The following is a 24,048-nucleotide window of genomic DNA, read 5'->3' as shown; positions in this document are numbered from 1 at the left end:
AAAATGAAAGTTCAAATTTAAGATTATAAAACGGTTTTGCTTTGATTTTATATTTGTATCTTTTTTTTATCTTTTACTGAATACTTGGTTCTTAAGATTAATATAATTACTTTTTTATAAAATGTATATAAAATAGCTTTAGCATAACAATACCAATATTACTATTAACAGTAATTACTAAATATATTTTCTTGTCTTTTTAATAGTTCTTTTTGTCCTTAGGCTCTATGCCACTAAGAATGTATAGTTAAAACATTGTGTTCATAAATCACTTGCAATAATTCAGCAAATTTCTTTTCCCGAGGTGGTTAATGGGTTGAGATGAATGAAGGGTTTGGTTTTGGATGTGATAAATTTTAGCTGCTCTGAGAAACCCATTAGGTACTGTCTAAGAAAGCAATTGGAAATGTGATTGTGAAGTATAGATTGCTAAGTTAAGTCTCTATTTTATAGTGCAGATGAGAGATCATGCCAATTTAAACTATAGTCATGGCAAAGGAAATGGAGAAAGGACAACAGATTGAAAATTTATATAGGCAATGCAATTATTAACTTGGTGATTGCATGTGAAGGTTAAGGAAGAGAAATGTTAAGGGTGATGTCTTGGATCTAGGCAAGGTGGTGGGTGATGGTTCTTTAATCTGAGACAGGGAATGCAGACGGGTGACAGGTTTGTGAGAAAAGATAATGAATTTGGTTTTGAATAAGCTGACTTTGTGATACTTTTAAGGAATTCTGGTAGAGATATTTAGCAGGACAGGGAAGTGTGAAGTTGGAGTTTCACAAAGGTCTGGACTAGATTTAACATTAATGGTAATTAGAAGTAAGGGAGTAAATGAAATGACCTAGGGAACATATAATGGGAGAAGAGGTGAAACAGAAACTTGTGGAGAACCCCAGAATGCTTTTCATGAAATTGGTGTTTTTTTTTTCCCCTCCATGAAGTAGTATTTATCATTTGCTAATATACCTTCTTTTTTTTTTTTTTTAATATACCTTCTTACTTATCTGTACTTGGTATCATTTAATTTCTGACACTTGTATCTTTTCCAGTTTTGGAAATAATCTTGCTAAGTGTACAATGTGTGTATAGTGTCCTACTACAGTGTTTTCTTTCAAAGATTTTTGTAATAGCAAAAATTCATCTTCAGTCAGTTCACATTTTTTTTTGGGGGGAGGTTGCATCTACTCAGCTTTTGTTGATTTGCCTTGTTTCCTATCTGGTTTCCTCTAGAGCTGGTATGGGGTGACCCATTTATTTATTAAGCCTTTATTACATCTTTGCAAATGTACAAAGCACTGTTTTAGGTATTTTAATTCATTTTACTGCTTTGAAAGTGGCCAAAACTTAGAGAAGAAGTTCTTTATCTTTAGTAACAATTAGATTGTGAAACTGTTTTAAAAGTAATTTTCCAAATGAAAATTTTGCACTATTATTGTTTGATGTTTTCCACAGTGGAGTCATTTAGAGGTTGAGGGGCAGAAATGTTGAGTATTTGGAAGCCTTGACTCAAATCTGACTATATCACCATATATTAGACAAACATTATTATTATTTATCTATAAAGTATTTGTTTCTTCTGTGCTACTAGGTGTTTGTTTTGTTTTATGGAAACTCTGGTGGTGTAGTGGTTAAGGGCTAAAGCTGCTAATCAAAAGTTTGGCAGTTTGAATCCACCAGGCCCTCCTTGGAAACTTTATGGGGCAGTTCTGCTGTGTCCTGTAGGGTTGCTATGAGTCAAAATCAACTCGACAGCAGTGGGTTTTTGGAACTTTTAAGAAGGGCCCTGGTGGGATAATTGCTAAGTGCTCAGCTGCTAACTGAAAGGTTGGTGGTTCAAATCTACCCAGCAGTTCTGTGGGAAAAAAGGCCTGGCGATCTGTTCCTGTAAAGATTACAGCCTAGAAAACCTTGAGGAGCAGTTCTGCTCTGTCACGTAGGGTCACTATGAGTTGAAAATCGACCTGATGGCACATAACAGCAACACAACTCTAAGAAAGTGGTGGCCTCTTCCTGTTTTCGGTACTAGAGCCCTGTACGCTCTGTGTGTTTTATTTTTTTGCCCATGGAGATAACGTATCTTTTTCTGCTTTTTTAATATTTAATTTTTTATCTGTCATTAATTTATGATTGGTGCAGAGGTAGGTAATATTTTGTCAGACTTACTCATTTTTCTTTAAATACAGTGTTCTTATTTCTGTGCTGCTTTTATACATTTTCTGTTTTTTCCATCTAGTTGGAATGACTGCCATTCTGTTTAAATTTAACTTTTCCTTTAAGGAATACATTTTTCTTTCACTTATCCCAAACTGGCATTGATCTTTTCTCTCTCAGATTTTTAATTGCATTCAGAATCCCTCTGCAAAGTTAGGGGGTCCCTACAACCACGCTTACATAATCAGAGATTCCCATGACTGCCCTCAGGTTCAGTAATTTGCCAGGAGCCACAGAACTCACTGAAAGCTTTTATAGTTGTGGTTGCAGTTTCTTACAGTGAAAGGCTACAGATTGAAATCAGCCAAGGGAAGAGGTGCATAAGACAGGGTGCATGAGAATTCCAAGCATGGAGCTTCCATTTGTCCTCTCGTAGTGGAGTTGTGCAGATGGTACCTACTCCTCCCAGTGCCGGTGTGAGACAGTACCCATGAAGTATTGCCAACCTCATCTGAGCCTTGGTGTCCAGCGTTTTCATTGTGGTTGGATCACTTAGACTACCATGTGACTGATCATAGTCTCTAGCCCCTCCAGTTGGTGAGCTGATACCTCCTGACCTAAGACTAAAAAAAAAAAAAAAAACTAGCCACCATAAATAATATAGCTAGCATAGACTACTATCTGGTGTGGCCCAAGGTCTCTAGGTAACCAAAGAAACTCTCCTCAGGCAGGACATTCCAAGAGTTTAGAGATTACCTCCCAGGAGCTGGGTGAAAGAGCAAGGTTAATGTACATGCTCAATTCAGCATTTAGTATTTTTCAAGTTGTTTCCTACCTGTTTTTATATACATTAGTTTCCTCAGCCAGGCTATAGTCTACCTGAAGGCATGGTCCATGTTTCTCTCACACTGTCTTCGTGCCAAAATAGGCTGCATTTGGCATCCAGGACCTTGCAGAATGCTAGGTACTCCATGGAAGATGAATAAATATTGAAAAAATTATTAAACAAAATGAATGTATTAGGTACTTTTTTTGTTACTGTAAAAGAGATCTAAATTTATGTAATAATTTATAAAAGCGTAACTTTATATTTATCTTCCTATTGCTTTAAAATTTCAGAAATTATTCTTATAGCATTGTGTTTGCAAAATAAAATTTTTATAAGTGAAAAAGTTAGAATTCTTTTTATTGTTTCCTCAGGCTTAACGTTCCTATAATTGGTCTTCTCATGGAAGTAATGGAATTTTTGTGCCTTAAGAACAGAACAAAAAGTTCTCAGACAATTTAGCAAAAACTGAGGACATCAAAAACCGGTATTATATGATGGTTTCCCTGTTGTTTTTCCTTTTTCTAACCCCATGCCTCCTGAGCTTACTTATGCCTCTTTACTGGGATTGTTTCAAGCAGATTTGAGGAAGAATGCTTTTGGTGGTGGTAATACAATTATGTAGAATAGAAGCACAATATTTTGAATTGGTCTTTCTTGCCAGGCAAGGTGAATCTCAGGTGAAGTTACCTGGACTCTGGAAAAATAAAGGATATAGAAATGGGGGAAATGTAGTTCTTTGGAGGTAAGGTATAGTTTTTATTTCCAGTGCCTTTGGGGATGTGGTGACTAGTTTTTAAAACCATTGTGGTGGTGTAACACTTGAAATGTTAATGGCTTAAAACTAATTTTTAATTGTATATAATGATTCTTTATATCCCATTTAAAATTTAAAAACTCTTCTCAAACTTTTTCACCGTTCAGTTTTTGCTGCCTCCATAAGTGTATTGTTAAATCCAGGTAGCTGGCTTTTCTTTATTAATGGATAAATTTATGTTTCTGGTGTACCATTTTAGGAAAGAATATGGATCTTTTTTTTTTTTTAAATTTGAGGAGGATAGCTGACTTATGCTTAAAATGTGGGGATTTTGTGGACATTAACTGAACACAGTAAAGATGTGCTCCGGATATGTTCAAAAGTTGGATTTGGGGGAAATGTAAAAGGAATTTGGATTATCCAGTTTGGGGAAGAATGCTTATCTTTAATATTAGAAAAAAATCTTAATATAAAAATAATTCAATGATATTAGTAAATTCTGGAAAAAAGGTAGCACAAAGAAAAACTGAGAAACTAAAACCAAAACACCCATAATTCTGTCTCGCTACAGAAATCATTATTTGCATTTTTGAATATTTCCTTTCAATGTTTTTTCTTGTATAAATAGTTTATATTCATAATTGCAATCGTAGTATGTATGTTTTTTCATTTTGCTATTCAGTTTTTATAACTATTGCTAGAAATTTCAGAGTAGTAACAATTCGCCCTTATGTGCCATTTATATTTATTATTTAATAGTAGTGTTTAGGATGTTGCTGGTTTAGGCAAATGTTTAGTGAGTTGTTCTGATCTTGGATGCTTGAGGTGTATCTCAGTGGAGATGCCTAGCAGAGAAGCAGTATGAGTTAGTAATTAAGAGCCAGACTGTTCTGGCTAATTTCATCCTTTCTTCGGTTTATTAGCCCTGTGACTTTGGGCAAGGTGCTTAGTATGCCTCAGTTCTCTCTTGTGTAAATGGGAATAATGATAGTATCTACCATATATATTAGTGATGAGGATTATTTACTCAGTCAATGTGCTCTGAATTTGTGTTTTTACCCAGTGTTTTACCAGATTTCCAATTCAGTTAAGTTGATATGTGGGTGTTAATGAATGATACTGTGATGGAAAATGTTGCAGGTAAAAAAAGATCTCTACTGTTTCTGAAAGGTCACAGCCTTACAGACCCTACAGAGCACAGTTCTACTCTGCACACATGGGGTCGCTATGAGTTAGAATCTACTCGATGGCAACTAACAACAACAACTTCTAAAAAATCTGTTTTTGATGGTGGAGTATCAAGTATTGGAGACAAACTGGTAATGGTTGGCATAGGTGATAGATGAATGAATGACACTTATAGTGTCATTATGTTTATAGTTTGGGCTGTGTTTGTCTTTTTAGCATCCCTCAAATCATTGCAGATTAGCTTGAGTAGCAGAGATAGCAACGCAAGAGGAATTGGGAAATAAGCATTTTAGTTCTGCTTCTTTCTGACATTTAACAGTAGGATCTTGAGCAAATCACCCCTTTTGAATCTGTTTCCTCATCTATAAATAGAGATAACATTTGCCCTACCTCTCTTAGAGGTGTCATGATGATTAAATGAAATGTTTTGTGAAAGTGGATTGAACTTTTTATTCAGGACTAACAAGGAGAGAATGCATATAGGGATCTTGATAGAGTGTTAGGTAGAGTCTTCAGTAAAGGAGAGCTACTAGTACTCTTTGTTACTCTTGTGAAGACATCTGCGTATGTGTTTGGTTAGCTCTTATTGCTTTTTAAGTTATTAAATGGTTTCTGAATATATCGTAAATATCTGCTTTAATTTTTATTATTTTTTTCCTTCTGTTTGTGTTTCAGACTCCTGGGAGAGTTGGCTCTCAAGGTTCTGATTTAGATTCGTCAGGAACTCTTGTAAACACAGTGGATGTCAATAATGAAAGTTCTTCAGAGGTATGAAAATAAAAATTTGGCAGTAAAATTCAATTTAAGGGAAAATAGTAAATATTTGGAGTAACAATTGAAAACTTAAACTTGTCTTTCATAGGAAAAGTTTTCATAAGACTTACAGATTGGAATGTGACTTTTGAATCATAGTCGCTTAATTGTGAGAAAGTTAATATTAAGGTTATAAAATAATATAGTCAATTTTGTCTTTAATGCTATTACCAACTTAATGAAGATTTTTTTTAGGCCATTCATAAAGAATTACTGGTTAGTCAGTATCTAGTTATTTGTGTGTACTGTGATGAACTACTGGGCTAGTGAAAAATTAGGTTATCTATAAAATATATTATTTCTTGTCTTTTTAAACAAATTTTTAAGAACTTTTATCTTTACTATTTATAAAGGATTTTATAAATGCTAAAGTATTTATGAAGTCTTTTTTTTTTTTTTTTAGGAGGATCATTTTTCTGCTCTCTGAGATAGTTATTTTGTACGCTGTTCTCTATCCTCAAATATTCCATGTCCATTACTCTCCTTTCACCTTCCCTCGGTCATGTTTTATGTCATTGAGAAAGTAGGAACCATCAGATGCATGTTTACCTAAAAGCTGTACTTGCATCTTTATTCTCCTTTTTACGTTACTACATGGAAGACAGGTCCCTTTTCCAATCAAAGATCAATTCTTTCTCTTGAGCTCTGGATTATTCTACCTACCTGACAGATGTCATTTCAATTTAGCTTCCACTTGCTCACTAGACTTTGGGCACTCTGGCCTTCTTTTTCTTCATTAAACAAGAAGACTCTAGTTTGGAGTCTTTTTACTTGTTTTCTCTGCCTGGAAAAGTCTTCTCTGGCTGGCTCCTTTCTTTAAAAATCCTATAAATTTCAGGTCAGTTATCACAACCTTACAGAAGTTTTTCTGTCTAAAGTACCTGAGAAATAATCTCCATCCATGCTTATTGATAATGCCTTAGGTCAGACTGCCATCAGCCATTAACCCTCACATAGATTAATGTCACTGCCCTCTTTTTCTCCAGTGTCAGTCAGTTCCTGTCTCTATCCTCCTCCATTTGAATCTATTAAAAAAATTTTTTTTTTTTTTTAAAATCAGGACTCGATAATGGCATTTTCCTGGTCAAAATCTACATTAGGTAAAGGCTTCCAGTTTCCCTTAGAATAAGATCCAAACTCTTTAGCATGTTCTAGAAGGTTGTATGTGTGTGTATGTGTTACCTCTAGCTTAACTTATCCTCATAGTCCTCTTTATTCTCTTTGATCCAGGCATATTGAACTCTTGCTTTTATAGTGTGTCAAGTTTTTTTCTTATTTCTGAGCTTTTGCATATTCTGATCCCTATGTCTTACCTGCTCTTCCTTTTATCTTTTTGCTTGGGTAGCATCTGATTGTCATTTAAGTCTTATTGCAGGTACTACTTTTTCCAGTAAACTTTTCTGACTCACATCTGGGATAGATGCTTTGCTCATGTGTCTCTTGGAACCATATTTTGTATTCCTTTGGTAATGATTATTATTCTGAAATTCATTCATTTATCAAGTATTTATTGTGTGCCAGACATTGTTTTGGATGCCATAGATACAGCAGTCAATAAAACAGTCAAGAATCCTTAGCCTGGTGGAGGTTACATTCTAGTGGGTAGAAACGGGCAAACGCACACACACACACACAAACACACACAACATAATAAAAATGTACAGTCGTAGACAGTTGATGTTATTGAGAAAAATAAAGCAAAGAAAGGGAAATAGAAGGTGTGTTTTGGGTGGTTGTGATTTTAAATAGAGATGTCAGGAAAGACTTCTCTGAGAAGGCGACAGCTCAGAAAAAGCCAAAGGAAGTGAGGGAATGAGTCATGTGGATTACTAGGGCAAGTGTGTTCCAGGCATATGAAACAACAAGTGCGAAGTCTTTGTCGTGGGAGCATGCCTGCCATGTTGCAAGAGCAGCCAGGAAGTCACTGTGGCTCTACCACCGTGAGTGAGAGACGAGTGAGCCCAGCTCAGATAGTGGCTTTTGTACAGACTTAAGTTTTTACTCTTCGTGAGATGGGAAGCCATTGGATAGTTCTGAACAGGGAAGTGACAAAGGTTGATTTATATTTTTACAGGATGCACTTAGGCTGCTGTGTTGAAAATAGACTGTTAGTAGGGTAAGGACAGAACAGGGAGATTGTTAAGAAGCTATCGCAGTGTTCTGTGTATGAGGTAAGGAGTGCTGGTGGTGAAGTGCCCGGCTGCTAACTGAAAGATCGGTAGTTTGAACTCACCATCTGCTCCATGGGAGAAAGATGTGGCAGTCTGCTTCTGTGAAGTTTATAGCTTTGGAAGCTGTATGGGGCAGTTCTACCCTGAGGGTTACTATGAGTCAGAATCGAGTCGATGACAATGGGATTGGTTTTGGTTTATATATGAGGTGATGGTGACTTGTGTAGGGTGGTATCAGTGGACCAGCCTGTTGCTGCTGAATCAGTTCCGACTCACGGTGACCACGTTTGTCTTAGGGTTTTCAATGTCTGATTTTCCAGAAGTAGATCACCAGGCATTTCTTCCCAGATGCCTCTGGATGGACTTGAATCTTTAACCTATTGGATAGCAGCTAAGTATGTTAACTGTTTAGATCACCCAGGCACTCCTGCTAACAGTGGGGGTACTGAGAAATAGTTGGATTTTGGATACATTTTGAAGGGAGATTAATAGTATTTTCTGATGCCCCCCCAAAAGAGAAAAAATTCCTGTCAAGTCGATTCCAACTCATAGTGACCCTAAAGGACAGGGTAGAACTGTCACATAGGTTTTCAAGGCTGGAAGTCTTTATGGAAGCAGACCGCCACATCTTTCTCCCACATATCTGCTGCTGGGGTTGAACTGACAACCTCTTGGTTAGCAGCTGAGTGCTTAACCACTGCACCACCAGAGCTCCTTATTTTCTGATTAATAAGGTGCAAAACGTAATTATCAATTTTGTTTTGTGACTTTTCCACTGTGCTTTAAGCTTCTTGAGGGTGGGGGGGCTTTACGTTCTTTACTGTTGTGTTCTCAGCACATAGCTTAACAGCTAGAACATTGTAATTACAGTTCAGTAAATACTTTTTGAATGAATGATTGGATGACTGTATGTGGAAACTTAGTTAAGATACAAGAGTAAAGTGAAAGGCAGTGTAAAGCTGCGGTGGCAAAAATGCAATGATCCATTATTTTAAAGAAGTAGTATTCCATGCTTCTAGCACATGGGACTTTAGTGGCCTGGAACGCAGCCCGTTTCATAACTTTAAAAAAAAGAAATCACATTCTCACCTTCGTCTCTTGGAAAATCTCCTTTAAGGGCTTTTAACAAAAGGAATAATGATATTAATGATAGTTACCATTTACTGAATGCTTACTTTGTGGCGGACACTATGATATGCACTTTGCATGTATTATCTCATTTAAGTTTCACGATATCCATATGAGGTAGTGTTCTTGTTACCCAACTTAACGGAGCAAGTTGAGGTCACACCGGTAGTAAAGGTAAGGTTTCTGGTATTCAAGCCTATCTTGGTTTCTTAGTGTTGCTGTAACAGAAATAATGTGAGTGGGTAGGTTAACAGAAATAAATTTATTTTCTCACGATTTAGAAGTTCCAATTCCAAGCCATGTCTCTAGGAGAAGGCTCTCTCTGTGTTGGCTCTGGTAGAAAATCTTTGCCTCAGCTTCTCTGGCCAGAGATCCTTAGAGGTCCTGGGCTTGTAGACCGGTCTCCGTTGTCTGCAGATAGTGTCGATCTTCCCCCTGTGTCTGCTCTGTTCTGTGCCTAATCTGCTCTTTTATATCCTATAGGTGATTTAAGGTACACCCGACACTGATATGATCTCAGTAACAAAACAAAGAAAACCCTATTCCCAAATGCAATTACATCCATAGGTATGGGTATAGTGGTTCACATTTACAACTCATATATTTGGGGGATACAGTTCAGTCTGTAACAAAACTCAAACCTAGCTCTTAATCTGTACCTTGTATCTGCTTTCATTTTGGAACCTTGTTTGCTGTCTCTTTCTCCTTCCTTGCTATTATCCTAAATGACTTTGGTGACCTAAGGAACATCTAAGCCTCTCAGTTCCTTAATGTTGTTAATGCTAACAGTATTTTTTTACCCCTTTTCTAGCTCTTCAAGCCTATGGCAGTACTTCCCACATTGTCACTAGGCAGAAATTTTACTTGAAATACTGAATTATATCTCTCCATCCCTTACTGTAAATATAATTTCAATATTTCAACTAAAAACTTTATGAATAGCAGCAGAATATTGTCTGACACAGTGCCGGAAAATGAGCCTCTCATGTTGGAAGGCACTTAAAAGACAACTGGAGAAAAGCTGCCTCCTCAAAGTAGAGTAAACCTTAATGACATGGATGGAGGCAAGCTTTCGGGACCTTCATTTGCTGATGTGGTGCAACTCCAAATGAGAAGAAACAGCTGCAAACATCCATTAATAATCGGAGTGTACTAAGTATGGATGTAGGAAAATTGGAAGTTGTCAAAAATGAAATGGAAAACATCAAGATCGATATCCTAAACATCTCAATTAGTAGTCTCTTAATTCCCAGAGCCTTGTTTTTCGCTAATGCCTTCAATAGAGCTTAGGCATTAATGAGCTGAAATTGGCCATTTGAATTGAACAATCATATGATATGATCTACTATGCTGGGAATGACAAATTGAAGAGGAATGGCATCATGTTCATCATGATGAACTACGGAACAGACCATGAATTGCTCATATGCAAGTTAAAGCTGAAGCTGAAGAAAGTTAAAACAAGGCCACCAGAGCTAAAATACGACCTTGAGTATATCCGACCTGAATTTGGAGACCATCTCAAGAATAGATTTGACTTATTGAACACTAATGACCAGAGGCCAGAGGAGTTGTTGGATGACATTAAGGACATCATACATGAAGAAAGCAAAAGGTCATTAAAAAGACAAAAAGAAAGTAAAGACCAAAATGGATGTCAGAAGAAACTTTGAAACTTGCTCTTGAACATAGAGTAGCTAAAGCAAATGGAAGAAATGATGAAGTAAAAGAGCTGAACAGAAAATTTCAAAGGACAGCTTGAGAAGACAAAGTAAAATATTGTAATGAAATGTGCAAAGATCTGGAGTTAGAAAACCAAAAGGGAGAACATGGTTGGCATTTCTCCAGCTGAAAGAAATGAAGAAAAAATTCAAGCCTTGGGTTTCAGTTTTGAAGGATTCTGTGGGCAAAATATGGAATGATGCAGGAAGCATCAAAACCAGATGAAAGAAATACACGGAGTCATTGTTATCGAAAAGATTGGTTCATGTTCCAACATTTCAGGAGGTATCATATGGTGAAGAACCAATGGTATTGAAATAAGAAGTCCAAGCTGCATTGAAGGCACTAGCAAAGATTCGACAATACCAATTGAGATGTTTCAACAAATGGATGCAGTGCTGGAGGTGCTCACTCATCTATATCAAGAAATTTGGAAGACAGCTACCTGGCCAACTGACTGGAAGAGATTCATATTTGTGCATATTCCAAAGAAAGGTGACCCAACAGAATGAGGAAATTATCAAACAATGGCAGTTCTACTGTGCACACATAGGGTAGCTACATGTCAGAATCAATTTGATGGCAGCTAACAATGGCACTTTAAACCTTTCACCTTTTGTGTAGCTACTATTTGAAAATTTTCCTTATGTATAATAAAATAGATATACTATTTTTTGTTGTGTATTGATTTTCATTGCCTAGACTTATATTTTGTTCTATAAATAATTTTTTATATATATCCTCCTAAAAGTTGTTATTTCACAGGGTTTCATCTGTCCATTATGTCTGAAAAGTTGTATAACTGCTATTGATTTGTTGGAGCATGACCAGAAAGTGCATGCTGAAAATGAAACAGGAGGACAGGAACTCCTTAATGACTCCAGTGTTACTGTGGGTCCTGTGTAATTTGTTTTAGTAGCTTGGTTGTGGGTTGCTTAAAATATCTTTGTTTTTCCTTGCCTGGGTGTTGCTGAACTTTTTATGCTACAAGGGAATATGGATCGCTTTAATTATGCATGCTTTAAAGAAAGTTCAATAAGGAAAAAAGGCTCTTGGGAAGTCTGCTTGGTTTCTCTTACTGTTTGCAGCTGGCTGTTTGTGAATTTGTAAATATATACAAAAGTTTAAGTTAATATTTTTACATAAATTTTGTCATCAAATTTGAATTATGAAGTAAATGATAGTATTGGATTTGAAAATTTATGTTACACCTTTATTTTTTAGTTAATGTTTTATTCCTGAATATATAAAATGCTTTAGGTTCAAATACCTTTTGCATGTAAAATACTTTTTTTACCATCTTCACTTGGGAAAAATACACAGCATCAGAACCTGAATTTTCTAGTGTCTCAATCTTTGTTTTAACTTGCCCAGACCTGAAGGAGGTGACAGAATGACACTCTCATCGGTATCAGTGGGTCACCCAAGTAATGATTATTAGTATTTATCAGTACTGTGGGGCTGCTGAATATCTAAGGCTGGGGTAGGAGCTAATGGCAGGAAGTGTTGCCCATTTTTAGGGTGGAAAAATTCTCTCAGATAATCCTGATATGTTGTTTTCCTTCGAGAATCACTATGATATACTAAAAACAAAGAGAAACAGAACTCCTTGTAATTCTATCACAAATCTTATAGAAGAGTGGAAATGTTTTTACTGTGAAAGACCAAAAAATAAGACTCTTACTTTTTTCTGTGAGTCAGTTTTGTGTATAAGAAAACTATCCTACAAACACTCGCTTATTTAATTAATTTACGGAGTACCTCTCATGTGCAAGGCATTTTGCTAAGTGAAGGAGATAAAAAGATTAATAAAATCTGACCTCTATCCTAGGAAGTTTCTATGGTAGATATTAGTTGCCTGATAAGGTGGAAGCAAAAGAGTGCAATGGTTAATTCAACATGAGGGAACTTGGGAAAAAAGTACAGATAATTGAATTCTAAGAATAAGGAATTTATTCCTTTTAATCTTAAATGATCTTTTTTTTTTTTTTTTTGAAAGTTGATGAGAAATTTAGGATGATTAAGAGATGTAAATGCAGCTGGCTATTTTTAGTGTTTATTAACACTTCTTCTCTGAAAGTTACCTATCTGGCAACTTCAGTCCCCTAGAAGATAATTTTGATAAAATAGAAAAGGGATTTCTTACTATCTAGAATTTGTGTCTAGAACTAAAGATGGAACATCCTTTAAGTACTCATTCAGAGAGTCTGAACATGGGCAGGTGAAATGAGGGTTGTGGGAAGGTAAAATGTGTAGGCTTAGTGTTTTATTAGAAATGAGACAGATGGAGTAGTTTAGCATAACTCTTAGGTGTCTAGCTTGGGTGAAAGATGGATGGTGGTGAGAAAGGGAGCTCTGAGGAATAAGTTCAGTTTTAGATTTGTTGTATTTGGGATATAGGTAGGGATGTCCCTTCACCTTCTGCATTCCATTTTCTTTTTGTATCTGTAATAAAGGAGCATTTTAGAATTGTAGTATACTTGATGAAAGCAAAACAGTTGTATTTCTTGTTACCTTGAATTAGCAGAATTGTAACTGGTAATATCTTCACCACATTCTTGCTAACTAATATCTTTGATTTAACCAGTCCACCTAAATACTATTTAGAGTATGAAAGGCTCCTGCAGAGTAGATTGCATGAGGATATTCTTTTGGATTGGGGGGATTGTGATATTGTTTTCAGAATTGACATCTGGTAATATCTTTTAATAGTAACACCTTGGAATAAGGCCTTCTCAAAGCCCCTGGGGTGTGTGTGCACGCGCACATGTGGGTAAATGTGTGTGTGTTTTGACATGTGGGGAACTACTGCTTTATTGGCCACAGAAACTTTTTAAAGTAAATAATTTAAGGAGTAAAGTTGAAACAAATTTCTGATGGTGTACTGCATTGTTGTTGTTAGGTGCCCTGAAGTTGGTTCCGACTCATAGCAACCCTATAGGACGTAGTAGAACTGCCCCATAGGGTTTCCAAGGAGCAGCTGATAGGTTTAAACTGCCAACCTTTTGGTTAGCAGCTGACCTCTTAACCACTCTGCCACCAGGGCTCCCATACTGGGTTATTGATGCTGAAATAATATGTAATATTTCAAATACTACTGACAATTTGAAGGACGTAGAAGTTGAGTAAAGAATTTTCTTTCGAACCAGTAGACAATTGAGGCTAAAGCTGTTTTAGCCTTTGGTTTGCTAATTAATTTTGCGATCAGATACCCACACAATATAAGCTTTGATGCTATCTGGTTAATCATTAACTTAGTTTCATGGAAAGTGGTATTTTTTGATATACATTTTGCTTTGTCAGTTTTTTGAAGTCTGAGACTGTATTTTACCACTTTATATTTGCCACAGGACTATTACAATGGTTGAAATTATAATCCATAAGTACTTATTGAATAAGGTTATTAAACTTGTCAGATATCAGGTTATATCTTAAGGAAGTCATTTTCAAGGGTATGCCATTTAATCTGAGAAATGGTGTAGCACACTGGAAAGAATGTGAGAATTGTCCAGCAGACCTTTGGATATCCTCACTCAGCTTAGTTTTGTGACTTTGGGAAAGTCATTTTTAAGTGTTCTGAGGTTCAGTCTTTGATAAGATGGAGATAATAATACCTGAAAAAGAATTGCGAGGTTTAAATGGGATTATGTAGAGAAGCTACCTGGCACATAGTATGGACTCAATAAATGGTAGCTGTTATTAGTACTGATTTCATTATTTAGCAACACGTGGGATTGCATGAGTTGTAATTGAGTCAATGGCAATGGGTTTGGTTTTTGGTTTTATTTATTTATTTTTTATACCAGTGTAACTCAGATATTTTTGATGGCAATCACAGTATGACATACATTTGTTGTCATGAACCAAAACAAAAGCTTATGAAACATTTATCTTATTAGATGTGATGAACTCTAATATATTAGTTGTGGAGCCCTGGTTGAGAGCTCAGGTGCTGACCAAAGGGTCGGCAGTTCAGATCCACCAGCTGCTCCTTGGAAACTGTATGGGGCAGTTCTCCTTTTCCCGATAGGGTTGCTATGAGTTGGAATTGACTCCACGGCAATGGGTTTGGTTATTATAGGGTATTTCTTTACAAAAAAAAAAAGGTTACAACCTAAGAAGTGATTTTATAAATGATTTGCAACCTGAAATTTCTAAAACATTGCTCTATACCAGTATCTTTAAAATAGTATTCTAGTTGGTATTTTTTTTTTTTAGCAAAATGAAAATTCTGGGAAAATTATGTTTTCTCTATTTTATGGAACTATATGTTAATTTTAGACTTTTACAGCGTTAATCTTATGTTAGTAAGAATGTTTACTGACTAGAGTGCTTCTCAACCATTGTAGATATCTGATCTCTTTTGATAGTTACTACTTACTATATTACTTTTTCCCCCTGTGATCAGAATGCTTCATCTTCTTAATTTTTCTTGCTAGCAGATTGGAGAAGATACTGCTTTACTAATGGGAGTATCTAGAAAGAGGGAGGATATGATGCAAAACTTTTCAACTTGTCTGAATTCTCAGATTAAAATTCTGTACTCTAGCCACTAATTTATCCAGTCTGAAAAATGGCTGTAAGGGTTTTCTTTATGTTTTGTAGACTGCAACCAGAGTAGATAGTGAAATACCTCTGCACAATATCAGAATTTGGAGTTAACACTATAATTATAATTTACTTAATGGCACTGTTATGTGACTAGACATTTGACTTTATTTCATAATATGTAAATTGTTATTTACAGTATTAAATACCATTATGAAACCTTCTTCCACTTCTTTCTATAGGGCTTCATATGTCCCCAGTGTATGAAATCTCTTGGATCTCCTGATGAACTTTGCAAACACTATGAAGCAGTTCATGATGCTGGTAATGATTCAAGTCATGGAGGAGAGGCTAATCTTGCTCTGAAGCGGTACAGTATAATGGTTTTGAAGTATAAAGTTGTCATGGAATTGTGTATGTGATATCATTGTTTAGCCATGAATGATTAGTTTGTCAAAATAACACTGTTTTGTATCATTTAATTTAAAATAGTCTTCATTTGGCATGGCCTTTCTCCGTTATCATTATATCCTGTTAAGTCCTTGATCATGAATTATCTATACCAGTATCTATGACATGGTAAAGTGGATATTTTTTTAATGAAGGTTGTGAGTTATCACTCAAAGGAAGGTTAAGTTATATTTAGCTTATTCTGTATTATAATTCTGATTCATAGACAATGATATGCTTTGTTTAGAAGATTTTATAATAAATTGCTAGAATAATGCATTTAATTAGTAATTAAAATTTAATAGTTAATTTAAAATCTTTCATTTGTAACCACCAGTAGAGTAAGTGTGTACACATTTTGCTTCTTGCTTATTTTGCCTGACTGTTTTGAGAATTAAAACTGAAATATAATTACCTATAACAGCGTTCAATAACTCTGCTTTTCTTTTGCTATTTGTGAGAACTCTTTTTTTTTTTTTTTAAATCTTTCACTAAGGAATAAAGCTTGGTTTCATTCTGCTTGTAAAAAAATATTTTTTAATATTTTTCTTAAAATATAGGTTTATTAATCTATAAACAAAGAACAGCAAATGAAGGAAAAGTACTGTGGTTGGATGATTCGTGGTTGATAGATATATCAGGGTTCATCAGAGAAACAACCTATCTCTCTCTCTCTCTCTATATATGTATATATGTATATTTTTTAAAATTGTGCTTTAGATGAAGGTTTACAGAACATACTAGTTTCTCATTAAACAGTACACATATTGTTTTATGACATTGGTTAACAACCCCATGACATGTCAGCACTCTCCCTTTTCAGCCTTGGGTTCCATATTACCAACTTGCCTGTTCCCTCGTGCCTTCTAGTCTTTGCCCCTGGGCTGGTGTGCCCCTTTAGTCTCATTTTGTTTTATGAGCCTGTCCAATCTTTGGCTGAAGGGTGAACCTCAGGAGTGACTTCATTGCTGAGCTGAAATGGTGTCCAGGGGCCATACTCTCAGGATTTCTTCAGTCTCTGTCAGGGCAGCAAGTCTGGTCTTTCTTTTTGAGTTGAAATTTTGTTTTACATTTTTCTCCAGCTCTGTCCTAGACCCTCTATTTTGATCCCTGTCATAGCAGTCAGTGGTGGTAGCCACCATCTAGTTGTACTGGACTCATTCTGATGGAGGCCGTGGTAGATGTGGTCCATTAGTCCTTTGGACTAATCTTTCCCTTGTATGTTTAGTTTTCTTCATTCTTCCTTGCTCTCAAAGGAGTGAGACCAGTGGAGTATCCTAGATGGCCACTCATAGGCTTTTAAGATCCCAGATGCTACTCAGCGTGGTGCAATGTAGAATATTTTCTTCATAAACTATGTTACGCCAATTGAGCTAGATGTTCCCTGAGACCATGCTCCCCATAGCCTTCAGCCCAACAATTTTGTCCCTCAGAGTCTATATATATATTTTTTTAATTTATTTTAAGGAATTAGGATCTGGCAAGTCTAAAATTTATAGATCAGGCCAGCAGGCTGGAAATTCAGGCAGGATTTTATGCTTCAGCCTTGAGGCAGAACAACTTCTTCCTCAGTAAACGAATGACTTCTTTTATAAGGATCAGCACAAATCTGATTCCTATGAGGCAAAGGTTAAAGATGTCCCAAATGTCAAATTTTCCAAGCTGCTGTATTACTCCATCATTTCTAATATCAACTACTCCCTCTACCCTCAGTACTCTCTTGCTTGTCTTTGGGTTCCCTAATTCACTGCAGCATCTCACAGAACTCAACAAACTGTATAAAGGAAATGGCTCATGTGGTTGTGGAGGCTGGCAGGTACCACATTTGTGTGTCAGGCGTAGTCTTCTTGACCCTCAGTCTCTGCCCAGAGACACTTAGCTTTCTTGCTCTGTGGGCTGGAAGCCCACTCCACCGTCTCCTGTGGGTCTCTCCTTGGTGGTGGTGGGCTGTTCCTTCTGCTCTGGAATTGGCTCTCTTTTAAGGCAAAACTGACCTTGGCGGGCTACTGTTACCTTATTTGCACAGCCTTGCTGGATGGTTGGTGGGCCCAGTCACCTGGGTGAGAGTTACAAGACCATGGTGAGAAAGTCCATACTAAGTAATTTATCACACTGCAGGAACCCCCCTGGCTTTTCTAGCCATGGTTCTTTCATATTTGCAGGATAACTTCCCCCTCCCAATCATGTCACCAGTTCCAAAACAGTCATTCACAGTTAGTCGTTCAATAAAGCAAAGAGTCCAAAGGGTGAGTTTACTCAGGCAGTAGCCATTCAGGTTTGCTTTGGATTTCCATCTAATTTGCTCAGGTTCTCCAAAAGTCATCTTATCTTCCCCCTTTCTGGCCTCTGACAAAATTCAGCTGAGAGAAGGTTATTCCCTTGCTTTGAGTCTCTCTCAAGTTATCAGTATAATGTTAGATTTCCCCTGCTGCTTAACCATTTATTCATTCCTTTACCTTCAGCTATTATTTCTCCTTCCTTCCATTTGTCATTTATTTTTACCCAAACTTTTAAACCTGGGAAGGAACATCAGGTTCAGCTGTTACATTAGTCCAGAGTGCTGGTAGCAAGACCATTTAAGCAAGCGCCTCCCCCTCAGTTCACTGCAATTCATACTGGGTAGGGTTACATAGGTACAGCACTAGTAGGCTATCTCACCCACTAGGCAATGTGGCAGTATTCACTGTCAACCCCAATTTTACTAGATGGGGGGAAGGTACAATCCATCACATCAGGTCCTTGGGAATTTCAGCATACATGTTTAGGGATATAGGTACAGTCTCTTGCTTAAGCAATACCTTTGCTTCTGGCACCCACAGCTGCATCCCTGCTCCTGGAACTGCAGCATCCTGCTCCTGGAACTGCAGCATCCTGCAGGAAAAGAGCAATTTTAGGTGATGTGGGAAAGAACTGTACATGGCATCAGCATCCTCCCCCACATCCTCTTTCCCAGATCCCCCAGAGAAGTGTAGGCATCTGTCCAGTGGTGATCCTCCCTTTGTTTCCCTCATGCTGAGGGTGAGCACATATACTCATGAAGGTATGTGAGCCAGCCCTTCATGCCTTTATGTCCCCCTGTTTTGGTAACAACTGTTCGAATTGCCCATTCCAATTCTCTATCAAACCGTTACTCTGAGGGTGGTATTCAACATGGTACGTCCATTTAATATGATGTTTCTTGACCCATTGCTGCTCCCTGTGGGCTGTGAAGTGTGTTCCTTGGTCTGATGAAATATAACTCAGTGGTCAAATAGGTACAGTATCTTTTGTTCCAATCCCTTAATGATATTTTTGGCATTTGCATCTGTCACAGGACATGCAAAGCCCAGTTCAGAGTAGGTATCTATTTCTGTGAGGACCCATTTATAGCTACCTGGTGCCTAAATCATTGGTGTGATATAATCAACTTGCCAGCTATGTGCAGGCCTTCCCCCCTGGGTAATCTACCCCATAGACATCTGCAACCTCTGTCTTTCTTGCTGGCAGTCAGAGCAGTCCGTATTGGCATTTTGTGCTCAGAGAGTACAATGGGAATGTGTCTAGATTCAGCTCATCTCTGCATTGCTGCAGCACCCCATGTCTGCTCCTTTCATGGACTCAATTGGTCACCTGAAGTGAGTGTATCAACAAGTTCACTTTCTAATTCCAGTCGCCTTCCAGTCCAGGAAGGGGGTTTTCTGATGGGCATTGACACATCCTACTCTGATGTGCCCTCTAAGTTCCCAGAGTGTTTTCTGTAGGTTCATGCCCCACACGGGTGTCCCCTTAATAGTCCAATTTCAATCACCCATTTGCCTGACTATATAGCCAGGCCGCTGGCCACTGCCCACGAATAGGTAAAAATCCAAACTTAGGGGAACTCACCATTATGCAGTTCTTCCATCACAGCTAGGAAGACAGCACTCAGTTCAGCCCATTGAGCTGACCTGTTCTTACCTACTCCAGTCAGAGTGTTTCCATCTGCTGGTCTTAATGTAGCAGCTTTCCACATCACTGTTGTCCGTGTATCCTGAAACTGCCACCTGTAAACCAAGCAGCCTTATGCTCGTCAGTAGAAAGTTGTTTATAGGGCACTGTCCATGTAGCAGTGGGCTCAAGTTGCTTCTCACATGGCTGTAGGGTAGGACCTGTGGGAAAAAGGCTACCTGCTCATGGCTACAGTACATTCCTCCATTAGCTTATTCTTGTATGAGCCATTTCCTTTTTATTATGGAACAATTTTGGGCACCACCTTTCTTATTAGAGTGTTTCCCTGACATCACCCAAGACATTACAGGTATTTCCGGTCTCATGATGATTTTATATCCTTCTGACATTGAGGCAATCTCAATTAATGCCCAGTAGCAAGTGAGTAATTACATTTCAAATGGCATGTATCATGCTAAAGCATCTGGAAACTTTCTAGTCCAGAATCTCAGTGGTCACTGTAGGGCACCATTCTCAGGTTTTTGCCATAAGCTCCAGTCCACATAAGCACATGTGGCAGACACCTCCAAAATCATATCTGAATGTGGATCATAAGGGCTTAAAGGCAGGGAAAGTGAAACTATTTTTTGTCATTCAGACATAGCCTGCTGTTGCTCTGGCCCTCATTCAAATGAAGTTTTTTTCCGAGTGGTTTTATAGATGGAGGGTGGCAGTATTCCCAAATGTGGAATATGTGTTCTCCAAAATCCAAATAAACCAACCAAATGTTGGGCCCCTCTGCTTAGTCTTGGGGGTAGGTACCAACAACAACTGATTCGTAGTTACCCACAGAATGTCATGGGTGCCTCCCACCCAAGTTAATCCCAAGAATTTCACCATTTGAGCAGGGCCCTAGATTTTTTCTGGATATATTAACCAGCCTACGCTGGTCATATGGACCACCACTGTATTCAAATCAGCCCTACCCTGTTCTTTGGTGCTTGATAGTCACATAATATCATCAATGTAATGTATCATTGTACTTAAGATCTGCACCAAGTCCAAGACTCCTCTAACCAAATTATGACTGCAAGGTGTCGAATTCAGGTAACCCTGTGGCAATATAGTGAAAGTAAGTTGAGATCCTACCTACCTGAGAGCAAACTGCGGTCTCTTGTGATAGCGCCCATCTCATTTCTTATTCTGCTTATTTGCTTTTCCTCTCCTGTTTTTCTTTTGTCAGTTTGGCCAGTGGTTTATCAATTTTGTTAATTGTTTCAAAGAACCGTCTTTTGGTCTTATTAACTCCACTGTTTTTCTGTTCTCTATTTCATTTAATTCTGCTCTAATTTTTATTATTTGCTTTCATTTTGCGCTTGAGGGTTTCTTTTGTTGTTCTCTTTCTAATTGTTCAAGGTGTAGCGATAATTTTTTGATTTTGGCCCTTCTTTTTGTATATGTGGATTTATTGCTATACATTGACCTCTGAGGACTGCTTTCGCTGTGTTCCAAAGGTTCTGATAGGAAGTGTTTTCATTCTCATTGGATTCTATGAATTTCTTTATTCCATCCTTAATGTATTCTATAACCCAGTTGTTTTTGAGCAGGGTATTGTTCAGTTTCCATGTGTTTGATTTGTTTTCCCAGCTCTTTCTGTTATTGGTTTCTACTTTGATGGCCTTATGGTCAGAGAAGATGCTTTGTAATATTTCAGTGTTTTGGATTCTGTTAAGGCTTGCTTTATGACCTAATGTGTGGTCTATTCTAGAGAATGTTCCATGTGCACTAGAAAAGAAAGTATACCTGACTGCTGTTGGATAGAGTGTTCTGTGTATGTCTATGAGGTCAAGTTGGTTGATTGCGGCATTTAGATCTTCTGTGTCTTCGTAGAGCTTCTTTCTGGATGTTCTGTCCTTCACCAAAGGTGGTGTGTTGAAGTCTGCTACTATAATTGTGGAGCTGTCTGTCTCAGTTTTCACTGCTGTTAGAGTTTGTTTTGTGCATCTTGAAGCCCTGTCATTGGGTGTATAAATATTTAATATGGTTATATCGTATTGGTATATTGTCCCTTTAATCATTATCTAGTGTCCTTCCTTATCCTTTGTGGTAGATTTAATTTTCAAGTCTATTTTTTCAGAAATTAATATTGTCACTCCTGCTCTTTTTTGATTGTTGCTTGCTTGATGTATTTTTTTCCAACCTTTGAGTTTTAGTTTGTTTGTGTCTTTAAGGTGTGTCTCTTGTAGGCAGCATATAGACGGATTGACTTTTTTAATCCATTCTGCCACTCTCTGTCTCTTTATAGGTGCATTTAGTCCATTTACATTTAGTGTAATTATGGTTAGGTATGAGTTTAGTGCTGTCATTTTGATCTCTCTTTTTAAAATGTGTTGTTGACAGTTTCTTTTTCCCACTTAATTTTTTGTGCTGAGTAGTTTAGCTTTATATATTGCCTTTTCATCTTATTCGTTGTTGTTGATTTTGTTTTTGCTGAGTCTTTATTTTTTTCTTGTATTTTATTTTGAAGAGTAGGATTGTTAGTTTACTTTATGGTTACCTTAGTATTTACCCCTATTTTTATAAGTTTAAACCTAGCTTTTATTTCTTTATATCGCCTTGGCATCCTCTCCATATGAAAGATCTATGACTACATTTTTTAGTCCCTCTTCATTGTTTTAATGTTGTCTTCTTTTACATAGTGACACCGCTGTTTCCCTGTTCTGAATGTTTTTTTATCTTGATTTATTTTTGTGATTTCCCTATCTGGGTTGATATGTGGTTACCCTGTCCTGTGTTCTACTCTTTGCTGATATCTGATATTACTGATTTTCTAACCAGTGAACTCGTTTTAGTATTTCATGTAATTTTGGTTTGGTTTTTACAAACTCCTTAAGCTTCTGTTTATCTGGAAATGTCCTAATTTCACCTTCATATTAGAGAGGCAGTTTTTGCTGGATATATGATTCTTGGCTGGCAATTTTTTTCTTCAATGCTTTATATAAGTCATCCCATTGCCTTCTTGCCTGCATGGTTTCTGCTGAGTAGTCCAAGCTTATTCTTATTGACTCTCCTTTGTAGGTGACTTTTCATTTAGCCCTAGCCACTCTTAAAAATTCTCTTTTTATCTTTGATTTTGGCAAGTTTGATTATAATATGTCTTGGTGACTTTCTGTTGAGATGTACCTTACGTGGAGTTCGATGAGCATCTTGGATAGGTATCTTCTCATCTTTCTCGGTATCAGGGAAGTTTTCTGCCAACAAATCTTCAGCAATTCTCTCTGTATTTTCTGTTCTCCCTCCTTGTTCAGGTACTGCAATCACTCGTAGCTAATTTCTCTTGATAGAGTCCCACATGATTCTTAAAAATTCTTTTATCTGATTTTTCTTTGAATATGTTGTTGCCATGTGTTTTATCTTCAATCTCACTAATTTTGCTTTCCATTTCCTCAATTCTCCTCTGACTTTCTATTAAGTTGTCTAATTCTGTAATTGTTAATCTTCTGAGTTTCTGATTGCTGTCTCTCTATGGATTCTTGAAGCTTATTAAATTTTTCATTATGTTCTTGAAAGTGTGTCCATGCTTCCTAGAGTGCACCGGTGGATGGGTTCTGCAGCCGGACTGTGGGCATCCAATGCTTTTGGTTGTAAGGACTGGGAGGTACCACTTATCCTTGGACCCTGTCACAGGTGGCTCGGTGACGTGGGTGGAGCCACCAGCCCTTAGGCCCCTGATGTGGATAGGTGAGAACCCTGTTTAATAGGCAAAACAGTGTCAAACATCAAAAACCCATCTCTCCACTGCACAGATGAAACAGTTGCAGTCTGCCAACAAGGACCTATTCTCCTGAAATGGGCCTACACAGGTCCATGCAGGGGGGAAAGGTATTCAAAATCTGTGGACCATTTGTGCCTGGACAGGAGCTGCTTCTGTCTTGAGGTCCCCAGCTTAGTGGAGCTGGCAGATTATCATTTCCCCAAATTGTTAATTTATTCTTTCTTCAAGACCAGGAGAATGGCTCAGGGCGCGCAGCAGGATCTATCTGAGGCCTAGGGAAATCAGCAGCCGCTGAAGCTGGGTTGGGGGCTGGGGACATGATAAAATAAACACGGGTGCTTAGCTTTTGCCAAGAGCACCATCCTTCTCTGGTTCTGGACGTGTGAGTAGGCTGTTCAGCTCCCTGTCTCCCCTGAGAAAACCGCATTCAGAATGCTACTGTCAGCCCTGCTGCGGTAGCTCCAGGCATTTGTGCCTGAGGGTTACCACTGAATCAGGTCCAGCAACTCCTCTCTGCTTCTGAACCATCACACTGCCCCTGCCACTCAGTCTGTTTTTTAGCTTTACCTTCGATGTCAGGGCTTGTAGCTTGCCACATGTATAGTTGTT

At 37.6% G+C, this 24,048-nt stretch overlaps 1 protein-coding gene across 13 annotated transcripts in view; it reads left to right on the top strand.

Annotated features, from left to right (window-relative positions):
* The window catches only part of EEA1 (early endosome antigen 1), a 345,249-nt gene that overhangs the window by 216,123 nt on the left and 105,078 nt on the right, over positions 1–24,048 (top strand). For 2 of the 13 annotated variants that reach the window (XM_049884043.1, XM_049884042.1), the window contains exons 2-3: positions 5,602–5,694; positions 15,551–15,678. The exons of 8 other annotated variants lie outside the window; for them this stretch is intronic. In XM_049884043.1, the coding sequence (XP_049740000.1) occupies positions 5,602–5,694; positions 15,551–15,678 (221 nt within the window). Of the gene's footprint in view, positions 1–3,364; positions 3,469–5,601; positions 5,695–15,550; positions 15,679–24,048 lie in introns of those variants that run through there. 3 more of the 13 variants (XM_049884045.1, XM_049884044.1, XM_049884046.1) reach the window with 2 other exon arrangements.

Source organism: Elephas maximus, chromosome 4 (genome assembly GCF_024166365.1).
Source record: "Elephas maximus indicus isolate mEleMax1 chromosome 4, mEleMax1 primary haplotype, whole genome shotgun sequence".
NCBI lineage: Eukaryota > Metazoa > Chordata > Mammalia > Proboscidea > Elephantidae > Elephas > Elephas maximus.
This window is presented reverse-complemented; position numbering and strand designations above follow the sequence as displayed.